The sequence below is a fragment of the Pleurodeles waltl genome, chromosome 11 (assembly GCF_031143425.1).
Source record: "Pleurodeles waltl isolate 20211129_DDA chromosome 11, aPleWal1.hap1.20221129, whole genome shotgun sequence".
NCBI classification, from domain to species: domain Eukaryota; kingdom Metazoa; phylum Chordata; class Amphibia; order Caudata; family Salamandridae; genus Pleurodeles; species Pleurodeles waltl.
In genome coordinates this window covers 815,500,508-815,521,448 of record NC_090450.1, presented here as the reverse complement: position 1 = coordinate 815,521,448, position 20,941 = coordinate 815,500,508, and the positions used below count along the sequence as shown (strand labels likewise).

Genomic DNA, 20,941 nt, shown 5'->3' with positions numbered 1-20,941 from the left:
ATAATGTTTTGGCCAGGTATTCTGACTTGTTTATCAGGGCACAGATATCCCGGGTCCCCCACATTATATCTATTCTTGTGTATACCTTATGATGTATTGAGTAGAATGAGTATTCCCTACGCAGGGGATATTTGGTGCGCCATAAATCGAATATGCTCATATCTGCCACCCAGCCAAGCAAGGGGCTTCTAGCTGTTCTATTTGGTGTTGCTTTTAAGGTAGTGTTGGACCTGTCTAGTTCTGCATTTGGGATACTATTAAAATCGCCTCCCCAAATAGCTGGGGCTTCGGGGTTCGCTAATAATGCTGGGGTGAGTGTGCCCAGAAATTCAACTATAGCACTGTTAGGGGTGTAGATGCCGATTATTGACAGCTGCTTCCCGTCTAGGTGCCCCTCTAATACCACGTATCTGCCCTCTTTATCTATTGTCTGATGGGTTAGGACAAAGGGGACCCCGCCGGCTATCCAAATCAGCACTCCCCTGGCATATGCCGAGTACGTTGTGCCCACCATCTGTCCACCCCATCTTTCTCGTAGTTCCCGCAAGTCCGGCTCCAGGCAGTGTGTCTCCTGTAGGATAGCTATGTGTGCGCCCTGGCGTCTGAGGCGATCATATACCCGTTGTCTTTTGCTTGGAGCCCCCATGCCTCTCACGTTCCACCTAGTTATATCATATTGGCGCACAGAGAGGTTTGCATTTAGCGCCATTTCACATTGTGGGGGAGGTGGGGAAGGGAAGTGGACGGCAACCCTCGTCTACAGTTCGTCTGCAGCTCGAGGCGTGAGTTTCGGCCCTGTAGGTGATTCTGTGAGCATGGAAGCTGAGCTGGTCGAGTCGGAGTCTGGGCTGTCCGCTGGGACCTCCCGCAGAGCCGCAAAGGTATTTTGCATGTGCAGAGGGGTGTCTTTCAGGGCTTTTGCCCTTTCCTCTGCTGCCTGTTCCTCAGTGGGCTGGCCTTTGGGTCTTCTCTTGGGGCACTTCCGCAGTGGAGTGGTCAGCCATTCCTCTCCTTCATCTGTTCCGGTTTGGGATCGCGCCAAACCTTTAGCATGCAGCCACATCCAGTCATCCTCGGGGGAGGTGAATACATGTGTGCGCTCGTCTGATATTACTCTTAGCTTTGCAGGAAACAGCAGTGAATATTTAATGTTGTGCTCACGAAGGCGTTGTTTGACTCTCACAAATGAGTTGCGCTGTCTTTGCACTTCCTGTGTGAAGTCTGGGTAAGCGTTTATTTCTGAGTCCTCGTGTCGGAATGGGCCTTTGCTGCGGAATTGCTGTAAAATTAGGTCGCGGTCCCTGTAGTTTAAGAATCTCGCTATCAGAGGTCTTGGTGGCTGGCCCGGAGCCGGAGGTCTCCCCGGTACCCTGTGTACCCTTTCCACAGAGAAGAATTTTGATGGGGTCCCATTTAGCACTGCCTTGATCAGCCATTGCTCCAAGAATATTTCTGTACTCTGCTCTGTTAACTTTTCAGGAAATCCTAGAAAGCGTAAATTGTTTCGCCGGGATCTACCTTCCGCCTCTTCGGCGCGGCGCCAAAGTGTTTTAACCTCTGCATCCAGCCGCTGTATTTGTTTTTGATAGGCCAAGACCGAAGGATTCAGTTCTTTTAGCTCCACCTCCGCTGACTTCACTCTCTCCGCTAAGTTACGATGATACACTCTTAGCAGGTTTAGGTCTTGTGACACTGAGTCTATCCTGTTCTCCAGGGAGGTTTTAGTGTCCATAATTGCTTGTAGTACTTTTTCGAATTGGGTGGAATGGGCCTCCAATGTGGTTTCCAGTGCTTGTAGAGTCGGTGCTAACTGCTGGTCACTTGTTGTCTGCCCCTGTGTAAGACGGTCCTGGTTTTTCGCGGATTTATTTCTTCCAGCCATAATGTGCAGCGAGTAGGCTGCTCGCAGTGAGCAGGGCAGTGTGACTGTGCACCAGTTGGGCAGTGCGGATCTTGAGTGGAGCCTTTATAGGTTGCCAGTCGGGCCTCCCCTTGCGCCTCAGCCAGCCCGGTCCGCCGCTTTCACCGCCTAGAGGAGTGAGGGATGGCAGCGGTTCTGCGCAATCTGCAGGCGCCCAGTGCTTGTAATACTCCCGGACCAGCAGGCATTATTAATCACATAGGGGCAGCAGTCCCACTTTAATCCCCATGAGGGGAGCTGCTATGTGGAGTGTTGCACAATCCTTGTATAAGGTGCCCTGTCCCTCAGCTCATAATGGTTCCAGCTTTCTGGGAGGAAATACCGCATTCCGTTAAGCTTTGTATTCTGCAGCCGCTGGTTGTTTACAGCATGGTCGCTCTGGTCCACTCAGGGGCCTTGGGCCTGCCCCATTCTCTCCACGCCGCCTCACATCGCTCCCCCCCTACAGTAAGCACGGGGGAGACAAAACAATCCCCAGTGCAGCCGAGGCCGGGAGGAGGGAACGGCCCGGGACAGCCAGCGCCCCCTGAGGCCCGCTCCCCCTCGCACAAACCGCCCCAGCAGTTACCTTCGCCCTTGCCAGGGGATGTAGGGGGGTATCCCTCGGCTGCCTCGCCCAGTCGCTTCCGTGCCTCCGCCTCGGAGGATTACCGACCAGCCAGCTCCTCGCACCCGCTCGGTCCTGAACAGGGTTCCAGGGCGCTCCGCCACTCCCTCAATGCAGAAGCGGCGGCAGCCGGGGCCCGCCGTTAGCAGATGGTGCTCCAGTGGGGGAGGGGCGGCCTGCACGCGGGTCCTTGCCTGCTGCGGTCTCCATGGGCGGGGGGGGGCACCTCCTCAGCCTCGCCCCTCACCTTGTTCCAGATTCCGCCAGAATCCTATTGTGGCGTGGCGCGCGGTATCCCCAGCGCTGCCACGCCGCTCGGGACACGTCGTGCAGACTCAGTCGCCAGCCTCTCTCGGGCCGCTCTTCAGCTTGCCTCGCGCGTCGTCGCGGGTGAGCGTATTCAGGCCCCGGGGGTCGCCAGGTGACTGCACCGGCCCCCCACACGCCCACACCCCTCACAACGGCCCGGGAGCGCCTACAGGATGGTTTTGTGTAGGCTCGGGCCGGAGCTCAAATTTTAAGCTTCCGTCCCGGCCGTCATTTTGGCTCCTCATGCCACAGGGCTTTACATGGCTCCTCAACCCACCCGCAACGGCTCCCACGCGCTACTTATTTTCTTTGTATTTCTAAAGCTTGCCTTGCGGGCAGCTGGGAGACGTCTGGGGTTCTTGTGGAAGACACTAGAAACTGCACATGCAAGAAAAGTTAGTGAGGAGACTGAAAAGCTGCCGCGCTCCAAGATTACTGAAAATCCAAGCAAGCGGCTGCAGTGGGTGCGCCAGCCGAGCGTAGTCTGAGAGGTGGGTCCAGGTGGCATTATATATAGCGCATTATTATATTTTAGGACGATGAATTTAAAAGATTTGCATGCTTTCGTTTGTGATACACTTTTAAGAAATGGTGAAAATACAGCTCTCTGAATATGATTCGGGATCTTACCGTCATTGTAGTAAAATAGTTTCATAGTCATGGTGACATCATTAGGAAGAGGGCCAAGGTTCTGCATCAACATATACAGTTTCCGGGTCAGCAGGGTACTTGCATTTTTTATTTCTTGGCAACTTGTAATGCTTTCGAATCTCATGCCTTCACTGTATAAAAAGACGCATAAGAGAATAATAAATACTCAGTTGCTGCAGATGCAGCGATGCATAGGAAATATGCACAAACCACCTATATCTGAGAAAGAAGCAGCGGGCAAACAAACATGCCACAATAGAGTACTTGGTGAGCGGATTAAAAACTCCCAGCACTACATCAAATGTGCACGATTTCTATGAGTAAGGGCTAGGAGTCCAGCATGTATGTTTTATTTTGAGAACGATTCTTGCTGCCGCTCAGACCAATCCTGACGCTGCTTATATGCTATGTTTGCATGTGAGCAGCGCCAGGATTGGTGGGGAGCCTCGCTGGGACACCAGAACAGGAAAAGAGGACAAGCATGGCAGCAGAAGAGGACAGCGGCGGCGACGAACTGTACATTAAAAAAATATATATACGTTCCCCTATCCCTGTTGTCCCCTTTGCCCTCCCACTTGATATCTGCGGCAGCTGCCGGTGGAGAGACTCTCAAAAAACCAAACTGTTGCAGTGCAACAGGACAGCTCAACCTCCACAGGGGTTCATGAGATATGCTCTTCTCAAGGGATCCTGCCTTGCCAGGAAATCTTCAGCATATTTCAGGCAGGTTCCCACCGATGTCCAACTGTTCAAAGGATCACAGTCCTAATAAACTGCTGCTGTAATTGACTCAGGGACTACAGGCTTATTTGTGGACTGGGGCTAATAATTTGTGATGGCTTGAGGTATGTAGGCAAACATGAAGTATTCTAATTGAGAGCATGAGATGGAATAAAATGTACCTCGGGACCATCACACAGAGTACAGTGTCATTTATGATAGCCAGTTTCTGGCCCCAATCTGGAAGGGTATGATTTGAGAGACTCATAACAGTGTCTGCTGATCATTGTTCTGTCTTCGTTATGGATATATAACTCCTCTACAGACTGGACTAAGGGAATTTTCTATCTATTATCTGTTTCTTTGTGTCTCACTGTTTCCCACAATAAAGATAATTCAGCCTGCCAAACAAGAGTTTGTGGGCCTTGGGCGGAGATGGTACAGGTCATGGTGATCGTACACACAGCACTCAGGCCCTGAAGGTTTGCAAAAAGAGGTCAAGAGCAAGTTACCACTCCTTAACATTTATGTGCAGCCTACATCCAAGCCCAGCCAAAATTGGATGCCCTCAAAGCCAAACAGGAACAGTAAGGACATCTCTGCCTACCAAACCCACAGGGCTGGGTAATCTGTTACTTTGCCTTTTGAGGTCTGAGCTCCTAACATCACAACTCCCTGAGAAGCCTTTGACTGCTGAGAGCCTAATGAAGAAAGGGGGTATTTGGCCTGGTTTGCAGAGCCACAATATAACAGACCCCAGAACATCAGTGACAAATGATTTGAACAGTCATGGTTGGGGTCCTGAATCGCCTGCCTGTTCTGTGGCGCGCAATGCCCCGACCTCCAAACAGAGTCTGATTTCTGAAAATCGTCATACTAAAAGCCAAAGAGCATAGTGAAAGGTTTTGACTACACCTAAATGTAAAAAAAAAAAGAAAATATGGATAACAGGAGCAACGGTCACCTTTAAAATTAACTTTAAAGACCTAAGAGTAGTGGAACATGTTTGCCTTGTGGGATCACAGAATAACAAAGGTTCCAGTTCCAGTAGTCATGAGATGGGCCACATTAGACAAAGTTGCGATGAAAGACCAAGTAAATATTTTTAAATACCCTGATCTATCTCCAAGAATAATGTCATAATTGTACAAGAGCAATGTTATTCCCTGTGCCACTGTATGGATGAGAAAGTTGGACAATGAAGAAACAAGACGAGTATAGATGCTTTTGAACTGTGATGCTTGATGAAACATCACCAAATACCATGGACAAACAGGAAAAAACAAAACAATGTATCCTTGAAAAAATATAAAGGCAGAACTTTCACTCAAATCGCAAAAGACCATGTTGAATCCCTCATATTTTTGACACATATTGCAAAAGTCCCAATTCCCTAGAAAAGGCTGTGATGCTCAGGAAAGTTGAAGGAAAAAGAGGAAGAGGTCGACCAGCAGGAAGTTGGATGGCTTCAATGACTGCAACAATGAATGCACCATTGAAAAGTCTGAAAACTCAACCAGATGGCTGGACACTATGGAGACAATTTATCTACATGGTCACCAGACGTTATCACTTAAAAGCACACACTGATTGAATTATTAGCTAGCATTGCAGCCAGTTCACTGCCTGTACCGCCGGGGGGGGGTGGGACCGCCTGGCCGAAGGTTGACCACCTTGGGCCGGCGGTCCACCTAACACCGCCTGTGGTATAATGAGTATCCTTACCGCCAGAGATTCCGTGGCGGCAGCCCCGCCACGAAATCCCTGGCGGTAAGGATACTGGCGACAGGAATAATAATTCCTGTCACCACTACAGGACTCCCCAACCACCCCTCCCTGTAGGAGCCCCCCCACCCCATCAGGAGCCCCTAACCCCCGCAAGCAGCGACGCCCCCTCCCCCAATTCACGTACTGACCCCCCTCCCCGATCTCCTGATCCACTTACTGACCCCACACCCCATAGTGACCCCTGATCCACGCATGCACACACCACACATGCAGACATACACACACACATCCACACATACATACATACATGTACATGTATATCCATGCTCACTCATTCACACATACATGCACACATGGCCACAACACTCCCCCCACCCCCGCATACATGCATTCACACAAGCACACAGACACTCGCACACACACAAACAACACCCCCACCCCCCTCCATTCACATACACACACACACACATATTCACAACACTCAACACCCCCCCCCGTCGGTCGATCACCTTACCTGGTGGTCATCCAGGAGGGAATGGGGTTCATGGGGCCTGCTCTGCCAGCACCACCCTGTCACCACAACACCGCCATGCCGATTACAGACTTGTAATACGGCGGGCAGTGTTGTGATGACATGGCGGTGCCAGCAGAGCAACCTCCAGTATGGCTGCTGGCGGCTCTCTGCCCAATTTATGGTGGAGAGCTACCAGGAATCATATTATGGTGGTCTCCCGAATGGGGTGACTTCAGCGATCAACTGTTTTGACCGCCAAAGTCATAATGAGGGCCTATATCACTGCAGTGAACTGAACTAAACAGAGGGATATTGTGTAAAGATTCCAGGACTGAGCACTCTGGTTTTTGAAGAAAGGATATGGGAGTTTATAAGAATAATAGGTGATGAGATATTTTGTTTGAATATCCTTGATTCAAAGAAAGGATACACATATATGAGTTTCACAGATGGCTAAAAGGGGTTTAAAAGTGTTGCTAGGGCACCCCTTTTGAGCCTTAACAACATCAGATACATACTCAGCCATACCTGCTTAGATCCATTTGTGGTCCGTTGCTTGTATATCGAAAATTGAATTGATACAACTCTGTCACACTCTAGAAACCAAAAAAGAATTATATCAAATATAAAAATATGTGAGTTTACTTTAAGTGTTATTGATTTCAACACCACAAAACAATCATGCATCAGCACTAAAGGTTCATAACTCAAACATCAGTCAAACCACAGATCATTCAAATCACGTCAACTATTATATTATAATTCTGAAAGTGGCAATTATTGATGAGACATTAAAAGTAATATAGGAGGGCTGTATGTCAAATTTAATCAGAAGTAGTATCCCAATAGTTCCTGATAATGTTTGTTGTCAAGTCCACTGAAGTATTTTTTTTCCTGGAAGTACATAAGAAGCAACTCACAAAAACCTATTTGCTTCTTAGCTCCATAGGCTGCATATCACAAATGTGTTTCCCAACTGACCTTACAACTACAACTGATCAGTTGTTATGACAGTGTGATCAACAAGAGCTCCCCAGGGAACCCTGAAAAGGTGGGGGTAGCAAATTTAAGTTGAAAGTAAATCTTCCATATTTAAGCTTCTAAGCATGCGACTGACAGGAAAGCAGACTTCCAGAAACTGTCCTCTTCAATTTATTCCTTACATCACTATGCATACCATTCCAGCATCATCTACAAAGCATCATCAACCATTTTAACTGAGAACCCAACACATTTTTCCTCTTACATGAAATTGAATTACAAAATATTAAAACAACAATTGACCCACAGTACATAAACCATCAACCCAAATTTACTTAATCCGTAACCTAGCCAAATATAGCTTTGTGACATTTACTTTTCAACATTTCCCAGACCATAGTCACAAAACTTTGCTGAAATATAGGACATCCTAGATTACCTCCTAGGAGCATTGTGTTTTTCTTCATACACACATTCTCTCACCCTTCCTTTTCCACAAAGGATAGAAACCCTAACGTTACTCCAACAGCATCCATTTTCTGTCACTGTATGTTCTGCCAATTTTCATTTTTATGCATCTCTCCAGCCGCCATTTGGTAACCTAAGTATTTTGTGATACCAAGGCACTTTTTTCATTCTCAATGGCTTGAAAGTCTGATTCAGGACATCGCCAGACATTGCAGCTCCAGTCTGATGTGGAGCATGGCCCAATGATGATGCATGAGGGCTATTGCTTCTAATCTATGTGTGTGCCTGTGAGAGAGGGGGGTTAATTCCCTTCATACTTTGGAACTGTACACCCGATTACTTCAATAGCTACTTTGGACCATGCTTTATTAGGCACTAGAATAGCACAAACTGGACTATGAATAGTTATCTGCATTTTGCCATTAGCCACTCGGAACAAATATTTTCTCACAAAGTGTTCCAATTCTTTACTCCTGCCTGGCTACCAAAACAACTCTCTAACCCTCCTTTTCATTGCTCATATTCCAATATGCCCTTCATGTGCTAAATTTTCAATTTTCAATTACAAAAACTCCGGAACCACCAACATATTCAGTCTTCGAAAACATACACTGACCACAGAAAGTTATGGTCCCACATGTCTATAGACATCCAAAACACTATCTGACATATTAGCTTTGGGCCAGCCCTTTCTCATCATGATTCATAACAACACCAAGGATGACATCCTGTCTCAAAGCATTCAACCAGTCAATTTCTGTAATAGCATCATTAGTGACATGTAGCAACTCACTGACTATAACCTCTTCTTTACACAAGATGTCTTCTTCATGATCACTCCCCAAGGGCAATTGTGAAAGACAATCAGCCAGAATCTTAATCCCAGAAACGTATTCCATGTGACAACGCAATTCTTGTAATCTATACTGCCACTTGGCAATTCTGGGTGTGGCCCTGCCTGCACCTTAAGTAGTAAACATATCAATTAGACGTTTATGGTCCACTTGCGCAACAAACTCAGAACCCCACAGGTATTGGCAGAAATGATCCACAGCCCACCAACAAGCCAAAGCCTTGCACTCGACTACTGAATAGGATGATTCACTACTTTTTGGACTACAACTAGAAAAACATAATCCCTTCCATTCCTCCTCTGCAACAAAACAGCTTCAAATTCATATTGACTGACATCAGTCATCAACATGCTGGGATTCCTGGTATCAAACTGTTTAAGAGGAATGGCACCGCCCATTCCAGCCACACCAACTCCCCTAGATATTCTGCTGGCTCCAATTCATTCACAATAGCTATATTATTTCTAGTTAACATCATATAAGTAGACAAGACATTGTGAGACAGCTCCTATGTTGGATAATCACAATATTTAGCATATTTTATTTTCATAATCAAGCATCAGCCTTCTCTTTCTGGGACAGTTGAACCTCCTCTTGTATACAGGGTACTCACATTTTATAACTTACTCTAGTGCTGTACCTGGCCCATGTCAGCCATTTGGTAGCAGGCCATAATCTTATAAATTAAAGACTCAACACAGCAATGTATCATTCTTAAAATAATGCCACAACTTCATTTATTCAGTGTAATGAGACAAATCAGACAGAGGGATTTATATCTATAATGCCACCTTTATCTCCAGAACTGTCAAGACTATAATTATCATCATACAGAAACGCTGGGTTCCATGAGACCAATATTTCCATGTACTTTATGGAGACACAAGACTATTTAAAACCAAAATCATCATGGCTTGGGCAAGTGCAGGGAATAATCGGTAACAACTCGGATTTACTAATTCACCGACATCACAGATATCAGATATTATAGAGGCAGACTGACTAAAGGATGTTTAATAAAAAGCAATATATAAGCATGTAAGTAAATTAATAATGTGTTAGTGTAAGTATAATTGAATACCTTTATCTGGGTGCTTTTTGTGAATCAAACAGTCTGAAATTTCAGCTGCCACAGCAAAGATCAGTGAGTGGGTATCAATACCCTGTTGTGTAGCCATTTTAGGTATAGTTTTATACACGTTAATTTAGCAAACTAGGCCTGCCGCTGTGCACTTTAACCTAGCTATTTTTACTCTAGCTTCATTATATTATTTTAACAATAGCTACACTTACAGTCGTGTTTTATTTTCTTTGTCTAGCTGGTCTTAGCCTAGGTCAGCACTGCGTTCTTAAACAAGACATTTCTTTCACTCTGTGCTTTTCTCAAGGCTGCAGTAAGATAGGTTGCCGGCAAAAGTGGTACGCTTTGTCTCCAATATTCATTGAAACAGACACACTCTTATGTGGGGATCCTTTCTTGGAACATCAGCAGTTTTATTATAAGAACACTACTTTAACCCATGTACGTTAGAGGGAGATTCCAGCCAGATGACCAGGACTGTATGCTGATTGCTGAGTGCTTCGCTGCAGCTGCTTATGTAGACTACAGGCCTCTTGCTCAGGTATGAGGGATGATGTCTTCCCATGGGGAACCTGAAGGGCAGAATTAGAGTTTAACATGCTGTGCTCTTTCATAGCCTAGGTAGGAACTATTCTTAAAAACCGTAGTGACAATATGGTTGCGTTATTTTTGTGTTTTACTCTCCTTGTCACAATTTTAATCCTATTGTGCTTCATCGTCCTAGTTATTGCAATGCATGCCTTATTATCTGAGATGCAGTTACTTCAATAAAACCTTATTGAACCTTACTCTGCCTCTGATTGTCCTTGCATATGTGAGACTAATCTAACTGAGAGAAATGGATGAGATCTGAGTGTCCACGATTCCCCTGAGGAGTCATTTGTGTCATGTGCCCGGTTGCCCAATCATCCCTGCTCTTGGGTGGAGATGAGGCACTGCTAGCTAGCCGGAACAAAACCCAAATTAGGCCAACAGGTGTCACAAGGTGCGGAATCAGACTCAGTCACCCGCAGTACAAGTGATTCTGTCGCCCAAATCCAGTAGACTCATTAGGATAATGAGAACCTACGTGACAACCCCAAATGGTAAAAATCACAAGAGAAAGTGTTTCAAGTGACTCAAATCATAGCAGCTGGTTCGGAGTAAAATACTTGATCAATAGAAAGATAGTAGTTATCTACAGCATCACTGCAAAAACCATCTCAAAGAGGTAAGGCCAATCGACAGAGTCATAGAACTTCATCAAGTTGATTCTGTCTCACCCCACCCATTCATCCTTGAGTATGCTATTAACTTTAATGAAAATGTGTTTGGTTTACTAGTATCTGAATAGCTATACTGAAAGTTGGAGGTTACATGTGAGTAGGTTGCAGAGAGATCTTCCTGGAGTTTAACTATTTTTGGTTTATTTTATTCAGGAGTGCAATCATGTTAAATTTCACTTTTTTGAGCAGGTGCAGGAAAACAAGATTGTCACAGGTTCCATACTCTTGCTGGATGTAAGTAAATGAAAAGCATATCTTGTCTGCCACATGTATACGTTGTGGGCTCAATAACTGGAAAAAAGTAAGAATAATGCTACCATTCAACCCTTCATGGACAGAATTCAAATGGGTTGTGTACTGTTGCAGGAGGCCCACTTGGACCCTAATCATCAGTCCTCCTTCCCAGCTAAATAGAGTGTGATTCAGTTCTTTGCCTCTTTCAGCTCATATGCTTGGGACTGAATTTTAGTATGTCATATATTGATTTTATTCTGAAAAGTATGTATACAGGCCGTGAAGATAGGCACTTTTATACATTCATGAATAGATATGCCCCCAATGTAGAAACTCCACAGTTCTTTGTCGAACAAGCTGTATTACCGGAACAGCATGGCTCTTCGTGTATGTTATGTGGGAGTGACTTCAGTCTAGCTCTAGACTCTCACCTGGTTACAACATAGCAATGATCATGATAGCTGGGCATGCACCCTGCATCAGATACTGGAGGAATTTATCTTGGTGTATGCATAGTGACACGAATATGGCTTAGACAAAGTAGATTCTTATTATTCCACTGTACATGACAGCTACTTTGCCTGGACTACTGGGTGGTCAGTGTGTGTGCTTGGCACACTGATTAGCGGATATCGAGCACAGGCCACACATCTTATCAAATCACTCATAGGTGGTTATGGAACTCGTAATCCCACTGACACTTCCTTACTTTGCTAAATGGTGATTTTCTTTGGTGGCATTATGAGATAGGCTGTTTCATGAGCAACTGATTTGATTACTGAATATATTCAATAAGAACTTCAGCTCATTCAAGCTTAAATCTCTGCTCTGGGATGCCTTACTCTTCATTTCCAGGGGATGGCACTTTTGAAAGAGGCAGGTGTCTGTAGAGATACTGGAACTCAAATAGCTAGCAAGAGGAGGGATCAGCTGAGCTAGAAAGCCAACATTCAGCAGATCTGGCAGGTAATTTCCTGTTTACTAGGATATTACTAGGATATTACTTGGATACAGGGAATGGGCATGCTACTGAAAAGTTCCCTAAAGCGGGGGAGGGATGGGGCAACACAGCCAAGCCATCTGAGCTCCCATCCATATTGCCGGAAACTGACCACATCCTGGGTGCTGGCGAGGATCCTGAGACATCTGCCCTCCACTCCATCCTCACACAGTTGGGTGGATGCTTGCCCTGAATCCTGCCTTTTTTGGCCTGCCGCAGCGCTAATGACATCAGCCTCTGCTGGGCTGGGGGGGGGTGGCACTGGCCCACTTTGCTCCAGAGGATGGGCCCGTAATTCACTGTGGGTCACGGTGCAAATAAGGCTAACACCGCTGCTATATTGGGCCACAGGGGGCTCTAGGTGTGTTCAGGCCATTTCCCCGGTGCATGGGACGTCAGTCCCGCCTGGTTCCACCAGGCCCTGCGGGATCCGCAACTTCCAGGCTGCAGCCGATCTTTCTCTGCGGGGGATTCCAACTCTGTCCTCCTCGGAAGTGCTTGACACGGCCTGCCGGCTGCCTACAACCATCTGCGCTCCCCTTCACTTCAGGGGCAGGACTTGAACTGAGCTGTGCCAAGGCTTAGGGGATTTTTGTGGTGAAATCACTGCTGGCAGGGCGTGAAGGCTGGAAGACCATGCTGCTCCAGCTGCCCCTTCATCCCGGGGCCAGTATATAAACTGGGCTGTGCTAGGTCCCTGGGGGATTTTTTGTGGCGATATGGCAACTGGAGTGATCTGGAGGCCAAAAAGCCATGTTACTCCCCTTTGCTAGGTCTGGTAGACAGCACCACATAATAGACTGCACCCCCCCCCCCCCCAAATGGGACTATCTCAGGACTTCCAGTAAAGACAATATGCCAGGGCTTCACTGAGACTATCATTTAAAGGGAACTATGCTCTGCCTGCCCACGTCTTTCACAGTTGGTCCTTACTTTGCGCCCCCCCTTGAGGAGCTACTGCATGCTGCTTTCTCCTTCTACTGAAGAAAACAGATCTTCTCGCCCACTCTAGGGGCTGCAACCTGGCTGCTTGTGTAGCCAACCACTTCTCCTCCACCTATTCATACTGGGGAGGGGGCAAGTGAGCCAGGGGGGACAACTTTTGCTCTATAGTCAAAACAGATCACCCTCCTAGCACACCTCTCTTGCCCTAGAGTGGGTATTCAACACTGGAGACACTCGGCTCCCTGGTGTCTTTTTTTGTTCATCTCCACCATCATGGGCTACAACAAACTCTCCAGACTCTCACCTGGAAAGAACAGGGCCAGGATCATGCTAGCATGCAGGCCAAAATCAACAGCTACCCCTCCCCCCACTATGATCTCCTAGGGCTTCTTGACACCACTGGAGTGCCCTAATTTGCCTTCCAGCCCTGACAATACTGATGCTATACTGCAAGCCACCCAAGCCTCCCACTCAGCATTAGAGACCACAATAGGTGAGGTGGGAATAGAGGGATCCTTCCTTTGCCAGGACCTTCAGTGAGCAGTGGACAGAGTCATGGAGGCGGAGGGCTGGGTGTCGCATTTGGAGGACATTGTCAAGGAACTCAAGATGATGATCAATATCCTGTGACGATGTCAGCAGTCCTGGTGGCTCGGGCTGAGGATCCTGAGGACTAAACCGGCCACATTAATTTACACTTTGTGTGATTTTCCAAGGGACCAGGGGGACAGTCTCTCAAGCAATTTTTGGAAACCTGACTGACCTCCTGGTTACCCACATCCTCCCTATTAACTGCTTTGTGGTGGGGAGGACACACTGCTCCCTTGTGCAGTGTCTCCCTCACCTATAGGACCTCATTGCGTCCCATAACAGCCACGTTTATGAACTACAGAGATTGAACCACTCTCCTTCAGGAGGCTCACAAGGTGGGCCACCTCTGTTATCAGCCGCATGATGGATAACTACATCTGTGCGGTACAACAGAGGCGCCAGACCTACAAAAGTGTTAAACAACTATGCTCCAGGGAGACCTGATACAAGCTTCTCTTCCCCGCGAGTCTCAAGGTGCTCCATGACTCTAAATCCTGTCTCTTGGAGCCCCTGAAGAGGCTCTAACGTGGGCTACTGAACAACCTCCCATGAAGTCCAACATCCCGCAACCTTGGAACTTCACAGATGCCATGGAGAGGGAACCCAGACTCCCCCAAAGGAAATGCACTAGGGCAACATGCCGCAATTGCTGGGTCTCCCAAAGACGTCCCTCTCCGAACCTGGGGGGATACCTGTGGAAGCCCCCACCCTTCACCCTGCCTCTCTCTCCTCAGCCACCCGCACCCGGGAAGACCGGGACCTTCCAGACGATACCTGACTTTTCTTGTGACTATATCCATCTATTCTCTCATCCCATCACAGTTCATCCCATTGCATCCTAGTAAATGCAGTACACTTACTTCAAGGTTGCTGTATTTTTTCACCAAAGCAGGTAGCGCTGTTATCGCTAGACACATATTTATGGGATGAGAGGCATTGTGCCCCCCCCCCCCTTGTGTTTAAAAATCCCTTTGGAGCCAATGAGGTGACAAGCTCACCCGGGATGCACCTGTGTGCCGGTTGAGCTATACTGACCTGTGAAGACTTAGACAGCATACCAGCAAACCCAGATTACTTTTCTCTGCTCTCTGCTACATCTGCTCTCTGCTGATGAAGGGCTAAATCAATAAAACGTGTCTAGAGATATACATCAATATCTGAACCAACTTTGGTGAAAAACAACAGCTAATTTTGAAGTGAGCACTAATTGTGTACTGCATTTATCATAATGCAAAGGGGCAAAATGTGCTGGGATGTGATGCTGTGTGCTCCCAAACTCCCTTCTGTACTTTATAGAGTTGTTGCCACCTCGGAGTACGCTTAAAGCTATTTAGGGCTTGCTGAGGAAATGTTAAGAGTGCAAGACTCAATATGACGCATTACATCAGACAAGGAATTAAAGTCCAGTAACCTTTACTTCCATTGTTGCTTTTCTGGTACTATGGATATACGTAAATGTGTCCTGATGCTTACTGTGAGTAACCATGATATGTTTCATGCAATATGATTGTAACTAATATGGATGACTAAGATACATTGTCATGCCTACTTAGCTACTTGCCTGTCATAATAATGGAAGCTGTATTAACCCCCTCGTTGCCAGGCCTTTTCCCCTCAGGTGACAGGCCTTTTTTTTGGCTATTTGTGGCAGTTCGCCTTTAGGCCCTCATAACGTTTTGTCCACATAAGCTACACATGTCAAATTTGCGTCTTTATTTTCCAGCATCCTAGGGATTCTAGAGGTACCCAGACTTTGTGGGTTCCCCTGAAGGAGAAGAAGAAATTAGCCAAAATACAGTGAAAATGTCATTTAAAAAAAAAAGAAATTGGAAAAAAGGGCTGCAGAAGATGACTTGTGGGTTTTCCCTTGATAATGGCATCAACAAAAGGTTTCCAGTGATAAGATCACGTGCTTGCCAGCTTTCAGGAACAGGCAGACTTGAATCAGAAAACCCAATTTTCAACACAATTTTGGCATTTTACTGGGACATACCCCATTTTTACTATTTTTTGTGCTTTGAGCCTCCTTCCAGTTAGTGACAAAAATGGGTGTCAAACCAATGCTGGATCCCAGAAAGCTAAACATTTCTGAAAAGTAGACAACATTTTGAATTCAGCAAGGGGTAAATTGTGTAGCTCCTACAAGGATTTGCCTACAGAAAATAACAGCTGAAATAAAAAAATATTGAAATTGAGGTGAAAAAAACAGCCATGTCAGATGTTTAAAAGCAATATACCGTTACGTCTGCTGGACTCTTCTGGTTGCGGGGATATATAGGGCTTGTAGGCTCATCAAGAACCCTAGGTACCCAGAGCCAATAAATGAGCTGCACCTTGCAATGGGTTTTCATTCTATAAAGCAATTCGTTTGCTGAAATATAAAGAGTGAAAAATAGGTATCAAACAAACCTTTGTATTTCCAAAATGGGCACAAGATAAGGTATTGAGAAGCAGTGGTTATTTGCACATCTCTGAATTCTGGGGTGCCCATACTAGCATGTGAATTACAGGGAGTGCAGAATTATTAGGCAAGTTGTATTTTTGAGGATTAATTTTATTATTGAACAACAACCATGTTCTCAATGAACCCAAAAAACTCATTAATATCAAAGCTGAATATTTTTGGAAGTAGTTTTTAGTTTGTTTTTAGTTTTAGCTATGTTAGGGGGATATCTGTGTGTGCAGGTGACTATTACTGTGCATAATTATTAGGCAACTTAACAAAAAAAAATATATACCCATTTCAATTATTTATTATTACCAGTGAAACCAATATAACATCTCAACATTCACAAATATACATTTCTGACATTCAAAAACAAAACAAAAACAAATCAGTGACCAATATAGCCACCTTTCTTTGCAAGGACACTCAAAAGCCTGCCATCCATGGATTCTGTCAGTGTTTTGATCTGTTCACCATCAACATTGCGTGCAGCAGCAACCACAGCCTCCCAGACACTGTTCAGAGAGGTGTACTGTTTTCCCTCCTTGTAAATCTCACATTTGATGATGGACCACAGGTTCTCAATGGGGTTCAGATCAGGTGAACAAGGAGGCCATGTCATTAGATTTCCTTCTTTTATACCCTTTCTTGCCAGCCACGCTGTGGAGTACTTGGACGCGTGTGATGGAGCATTGTCCTGCATGAAAATCATGTTTTTCTTGAAGGATGCAGACTTCTTCCTGTACCACTGCTTGAAGAAGGTGTCTTCCAGGAACTGGCAGTAGGACTGGGAGTTGAGCTTGACTCCATCCTCAACCCGAAAAGGCCCCACAAGCTCATCTTTGATGATACCAGCCCAAACCAGTACTCCACCTCCACCTTGCTGGCGTCTGAGTCGGACTGGAGCTCTCTGCCCTTTACCAATCCAGCCACGGGCCCATCCATCTGGCCCATCAAGACTCACTCTCATTTCATCAGTCCATAAAACCTTAGAAAAATCAGTCTTGAGATATTTCTGGGCCCAGTCTTGACGTTTCAGCTTGTGTGTCTTGTTCAGTGGTGGTCGTCTTTCAGCCTTTCTTACCTTGGCCATGTCTCTGAGTATTGCACACCTTGTGCTTTTGGGCACTCCAGTGATGTTGCAGCTCTGAAATATGGCCAAACTGGTGGCAAGTGGCATCGTGGCAGCTGCACGCTTGACTTTTCTCAGTTCATGGGCAGTTATTTTGCGCCTTGGTTTTTCCACACGCTTCTTGCGACCCTGTTGACTATTTTGAATGAAACGCTTGATTGTTCGATGATCACGCTTCAGAAGCTTTGCAATTTTAAGAGTGCTGCATCCCTCTGCAAGATATCTCACTATTTTTGACTTTTCTGAGCCTGTCAAGTCCTTCTTTTGACCCATTTTGCCAAAGGAAAGGAAGTTGCCTAATAATTATGCACACCTGATATAGGGTGTTGATGTCATTAGACCACACCCCTTCTCATTACAGAGATGCACATCACCTAATATGCTTAATTGGTAGTAGGCTTTCGAGCCTATACAGCTTGGAGTAAGACAACATGCATAAAGAGGATGATGTGGTCAAAATACTCTTTTGCCTAATAATTCTGCACTCCCTGTACAGGGCATTTATCAAATAGACGTCTTTTTTACACACTGTCTTACATTTGGAAGGAAAAAATGTAGAGAAAGACAAGGAGCAATAACACTTGTTTTGCTATTCTGTGTTCCCCCAAGTCTCTCGACTTGGGGGAACACTTGCGTGGGTAGGCCTAATGCTCGCGACAGGAAACACAACATGGACACTTCACATTTTTACATTGAAATCTGACGTGTTTTTTGCAAAGTGCCTAGCTGTAGATTTTGGCCTCTAGCTCAGCGGGCACCTAGGGAAAGCTACCAAACCTGTGCATTTTTTAAAACTAGACACCTAGGGGAATCCAAGATGGGGTGACCTGTGGGGCTCTCACCAGGTTTTGTTACCCAGAATCCTTCGCAAACCTCAACATTTGGCCAAAAAAACACTTTTTCCTCACATTTCGGTGACAGAAGTTCTGGAATCTGAGAGAAGCCACACATTTCCTTCCACCCAGCATTCCCCCAAGTCTCCCGATAAAAATGGTACCTCACTTGTGTGGGTAGGCATAGCGCCCGCGATAGGAAATCCCCCAAAACACAACGTGAATACATCACATTCTCCCAAAGAAAACAGACCTGTTTTTTGCAAAGTGCCAAGCTGTGGATTTTGGCCTCTAGATAAGCCGGCACCCAGGGAAACCTACCAAACCTGTGCATTTTTTAATACTAGACACCTAGAAAAATCAAAGATGGGGTGACTTGTGGGGCTCTCACCAGGTTCTGTTACCCAGAATCCTTTGCAAACCTCAAAATTTGGCCACAAAAACACTTTTTCCTCACATTTTGGTGACAGAAGTTCTGGAATCTGAGAGGAGCCACACATTTCATTCCACCCAGCATTCCCCCAAGTCTGCCAATAAAAATGATACCTCACTTGTGTGGGTAGGCCCAGAGCCCGTGAAAGGAAATGTCCAAAAACACTATCTGGACCCATCAAAATTATCGAATACAAAACTACCTGTTTTTGCAGGGGGCACCTGCGTTTTTGGTCCTGGGCTCAGCAGCCATCTAGGGAAACCTACCAAACCCAGACATTTCTGAAAATTAGACACCCGAAGGTGTCCAGGGAGGTGTGACTTGTGTTGATCCCCCAATGTTTTCTTACCCAGAATCCTCAGCAAACCTCAAATTTAGCTAAAACAAAACACATTTTTCCCAAAATAATCAAATGTCCTCTTGTTTGCTGTGGGATAAGATGTTTTAGTGTGCGGGGGGAGCTGAAAGACTGTTACCCCCTTCAGTTGGGGTGGGAGCATAACCAGGCCCATACTGGTTTGTAGCCACCACCCCACTATTTTTTTTTTAAATTCCCTGGCATCTAGTGTGCTTTCTGCCCCCCGGGGTGTGGATCTGGGGTAATTGACCCATCTGTCTACCGGTGGGCAGAACAACTTTGGCCCCATTTATTTGTGGTGGGTGTATGGCCATACCCCCACCCACTAATTTTGGAGAAAAAAAACTTCCTTGGTCTCTGGTGGGCTTTGGGGCAGATGGGCCTTCCAAAAATAGGCCGATCTGCCCCCAAGGGGCAGATATGGCCAACAGTAATGTGCCCCCCATGCGGAGTGACAAACAAACAAAACACACACACACCAATCCCTGGTGCCTAAGTGGTTTTTGCCCCAAGGGGAGCAGAGATGGCCTAAAATAAATTTGCCCCCGTGGAGCAACCCTTGCCTAAGAGGTTGCTCCCCTTTTGTGAAATTGACGCAAAAAAATAAATCCTTGGTGCCTAGAGGTTTCTGCACCCCTCGGGGGCAGATCGGACTTATAAAAATAGGCCAATCTGCCCCCTGGCTTAAAATAAGTTTGCCCCCCAGGGGAACGACCCTTGCCTAAGGGGTCGCTCCCCTTGCGCGAAATCGACACAAAAAAATAAAAATCCCTGGGTGCAGATCAGCCTAATTATAATAGGCCGAGCTGCCCCCGGGGGGGGCAGAAAAGGCCTAAAATATTTTGCCGCCTGGGGAGGGGCCCTTGCCCAAGGTACTTGTACTTATGTACAAACATAAATAAAAACAAAACTCCCTGGTGTCTAGTGGTTTCTGCCCCTTGGGCTCAGCAGCCATCTAGGGAAACCCACCAAACCCAGACATTTCTGAAAATTAGACACCCGAAGGTGTCCAGGGAGGTGTGACTTGTGTTGATCCCCCAATGTTTTCTTACCCAGAATCCTCAGCAAACCTCAAATTTAGCTAAAAAATCACATTTTTCCCAAAATAATCAAATGTCCTCTTGCTTGCCGTGGGATAAGATGTTTTAGTGTGCGGGGGAGCTGAAAGACTGTTACCCCCTTCAGTTGGGGTGGGAGCATAACCAGGCCCATACTGGTTTGTAGCCACCACCCCACTATTTTTTTTTTTTTTTATTCCCTGGCATGTAGTGTGCTTTCTGCCCCCGGGGTGTGGATCTGGGGTAATTGACCCACCTGTCTACCGGTGGGCAGAACAACTTTGGCCCCATTTAGTTGTGGTGGGTGTATGGCCATACCCCCACCCACTAATTTTGGGAGAAAAAAAACTTCCCTGGTCTCTGGTGGGCTTTGGGGCAGATGGGCCTTCCAAAAATAGGCCGATCTGCCCCCAAGGGGCAGATATGGCCAACAGTAATCTGCCCCCCATGGGAAGTGACCCTTGCCCAAGGGGCTGCCCCCCAAACAAAACACACACACACCAATCCCTGGTGCCTAAATGGTTTTTGCCCCCAAGGGGAGCAGAAATGGCCTAAAATAAATTTGCCCCCCCAGGGGAGCAGCCCTTGCCTAAGAGGTCGCTCCCCTTTTGTGACATTGACGCAAAAAAAAAATCCTTGGTGCCTAGAGGTTTCTTTCCCCCTCGGGGGCAGATCAGACTTATAAAAATAGGCCAATCTGCCCCCTGGCTTAAAATAAGTTTGCCCCCCAGGGGAACGATCCTTGCCTAAGGGGTCGCTCCCCTTGCGCAAAATTGACACAAAAAAATAAAAATCCCTGGGTGCAGATCAGC

At 46.3% G+C, this 20,941-nt stretch overlaps 1 protein-coding gene across 1 annotated transcript in view; it reads right to left on the bottom strand.

Moving 5' to 3' along the window:
* The window catches only part of HORMAD2 (HORMA domain containing 2), a 670,141-nt gene that overhangs the window by 174,507 nt on the left and 474,693 nt on the right, over positions 1 to 20,941 (bottom strand). The window contains exons 6-7 of the mRNA XM_069212695.1: positions 6,979 to 7,046; positions 3,468 to 3,619 (exon numbers count right to left, since the gene is read on the bottom strand). Of these exons, the coding sequence (XP_069068796.1) occupies positions 3,468 to 3,619; positions 6,979 to 7,046 (220 nt within the window). The remainder of the gene's footprint in view (positions 1 to 3,467; positions 3,620 to 6,978; positions 7,047 to 20,941) is intronic.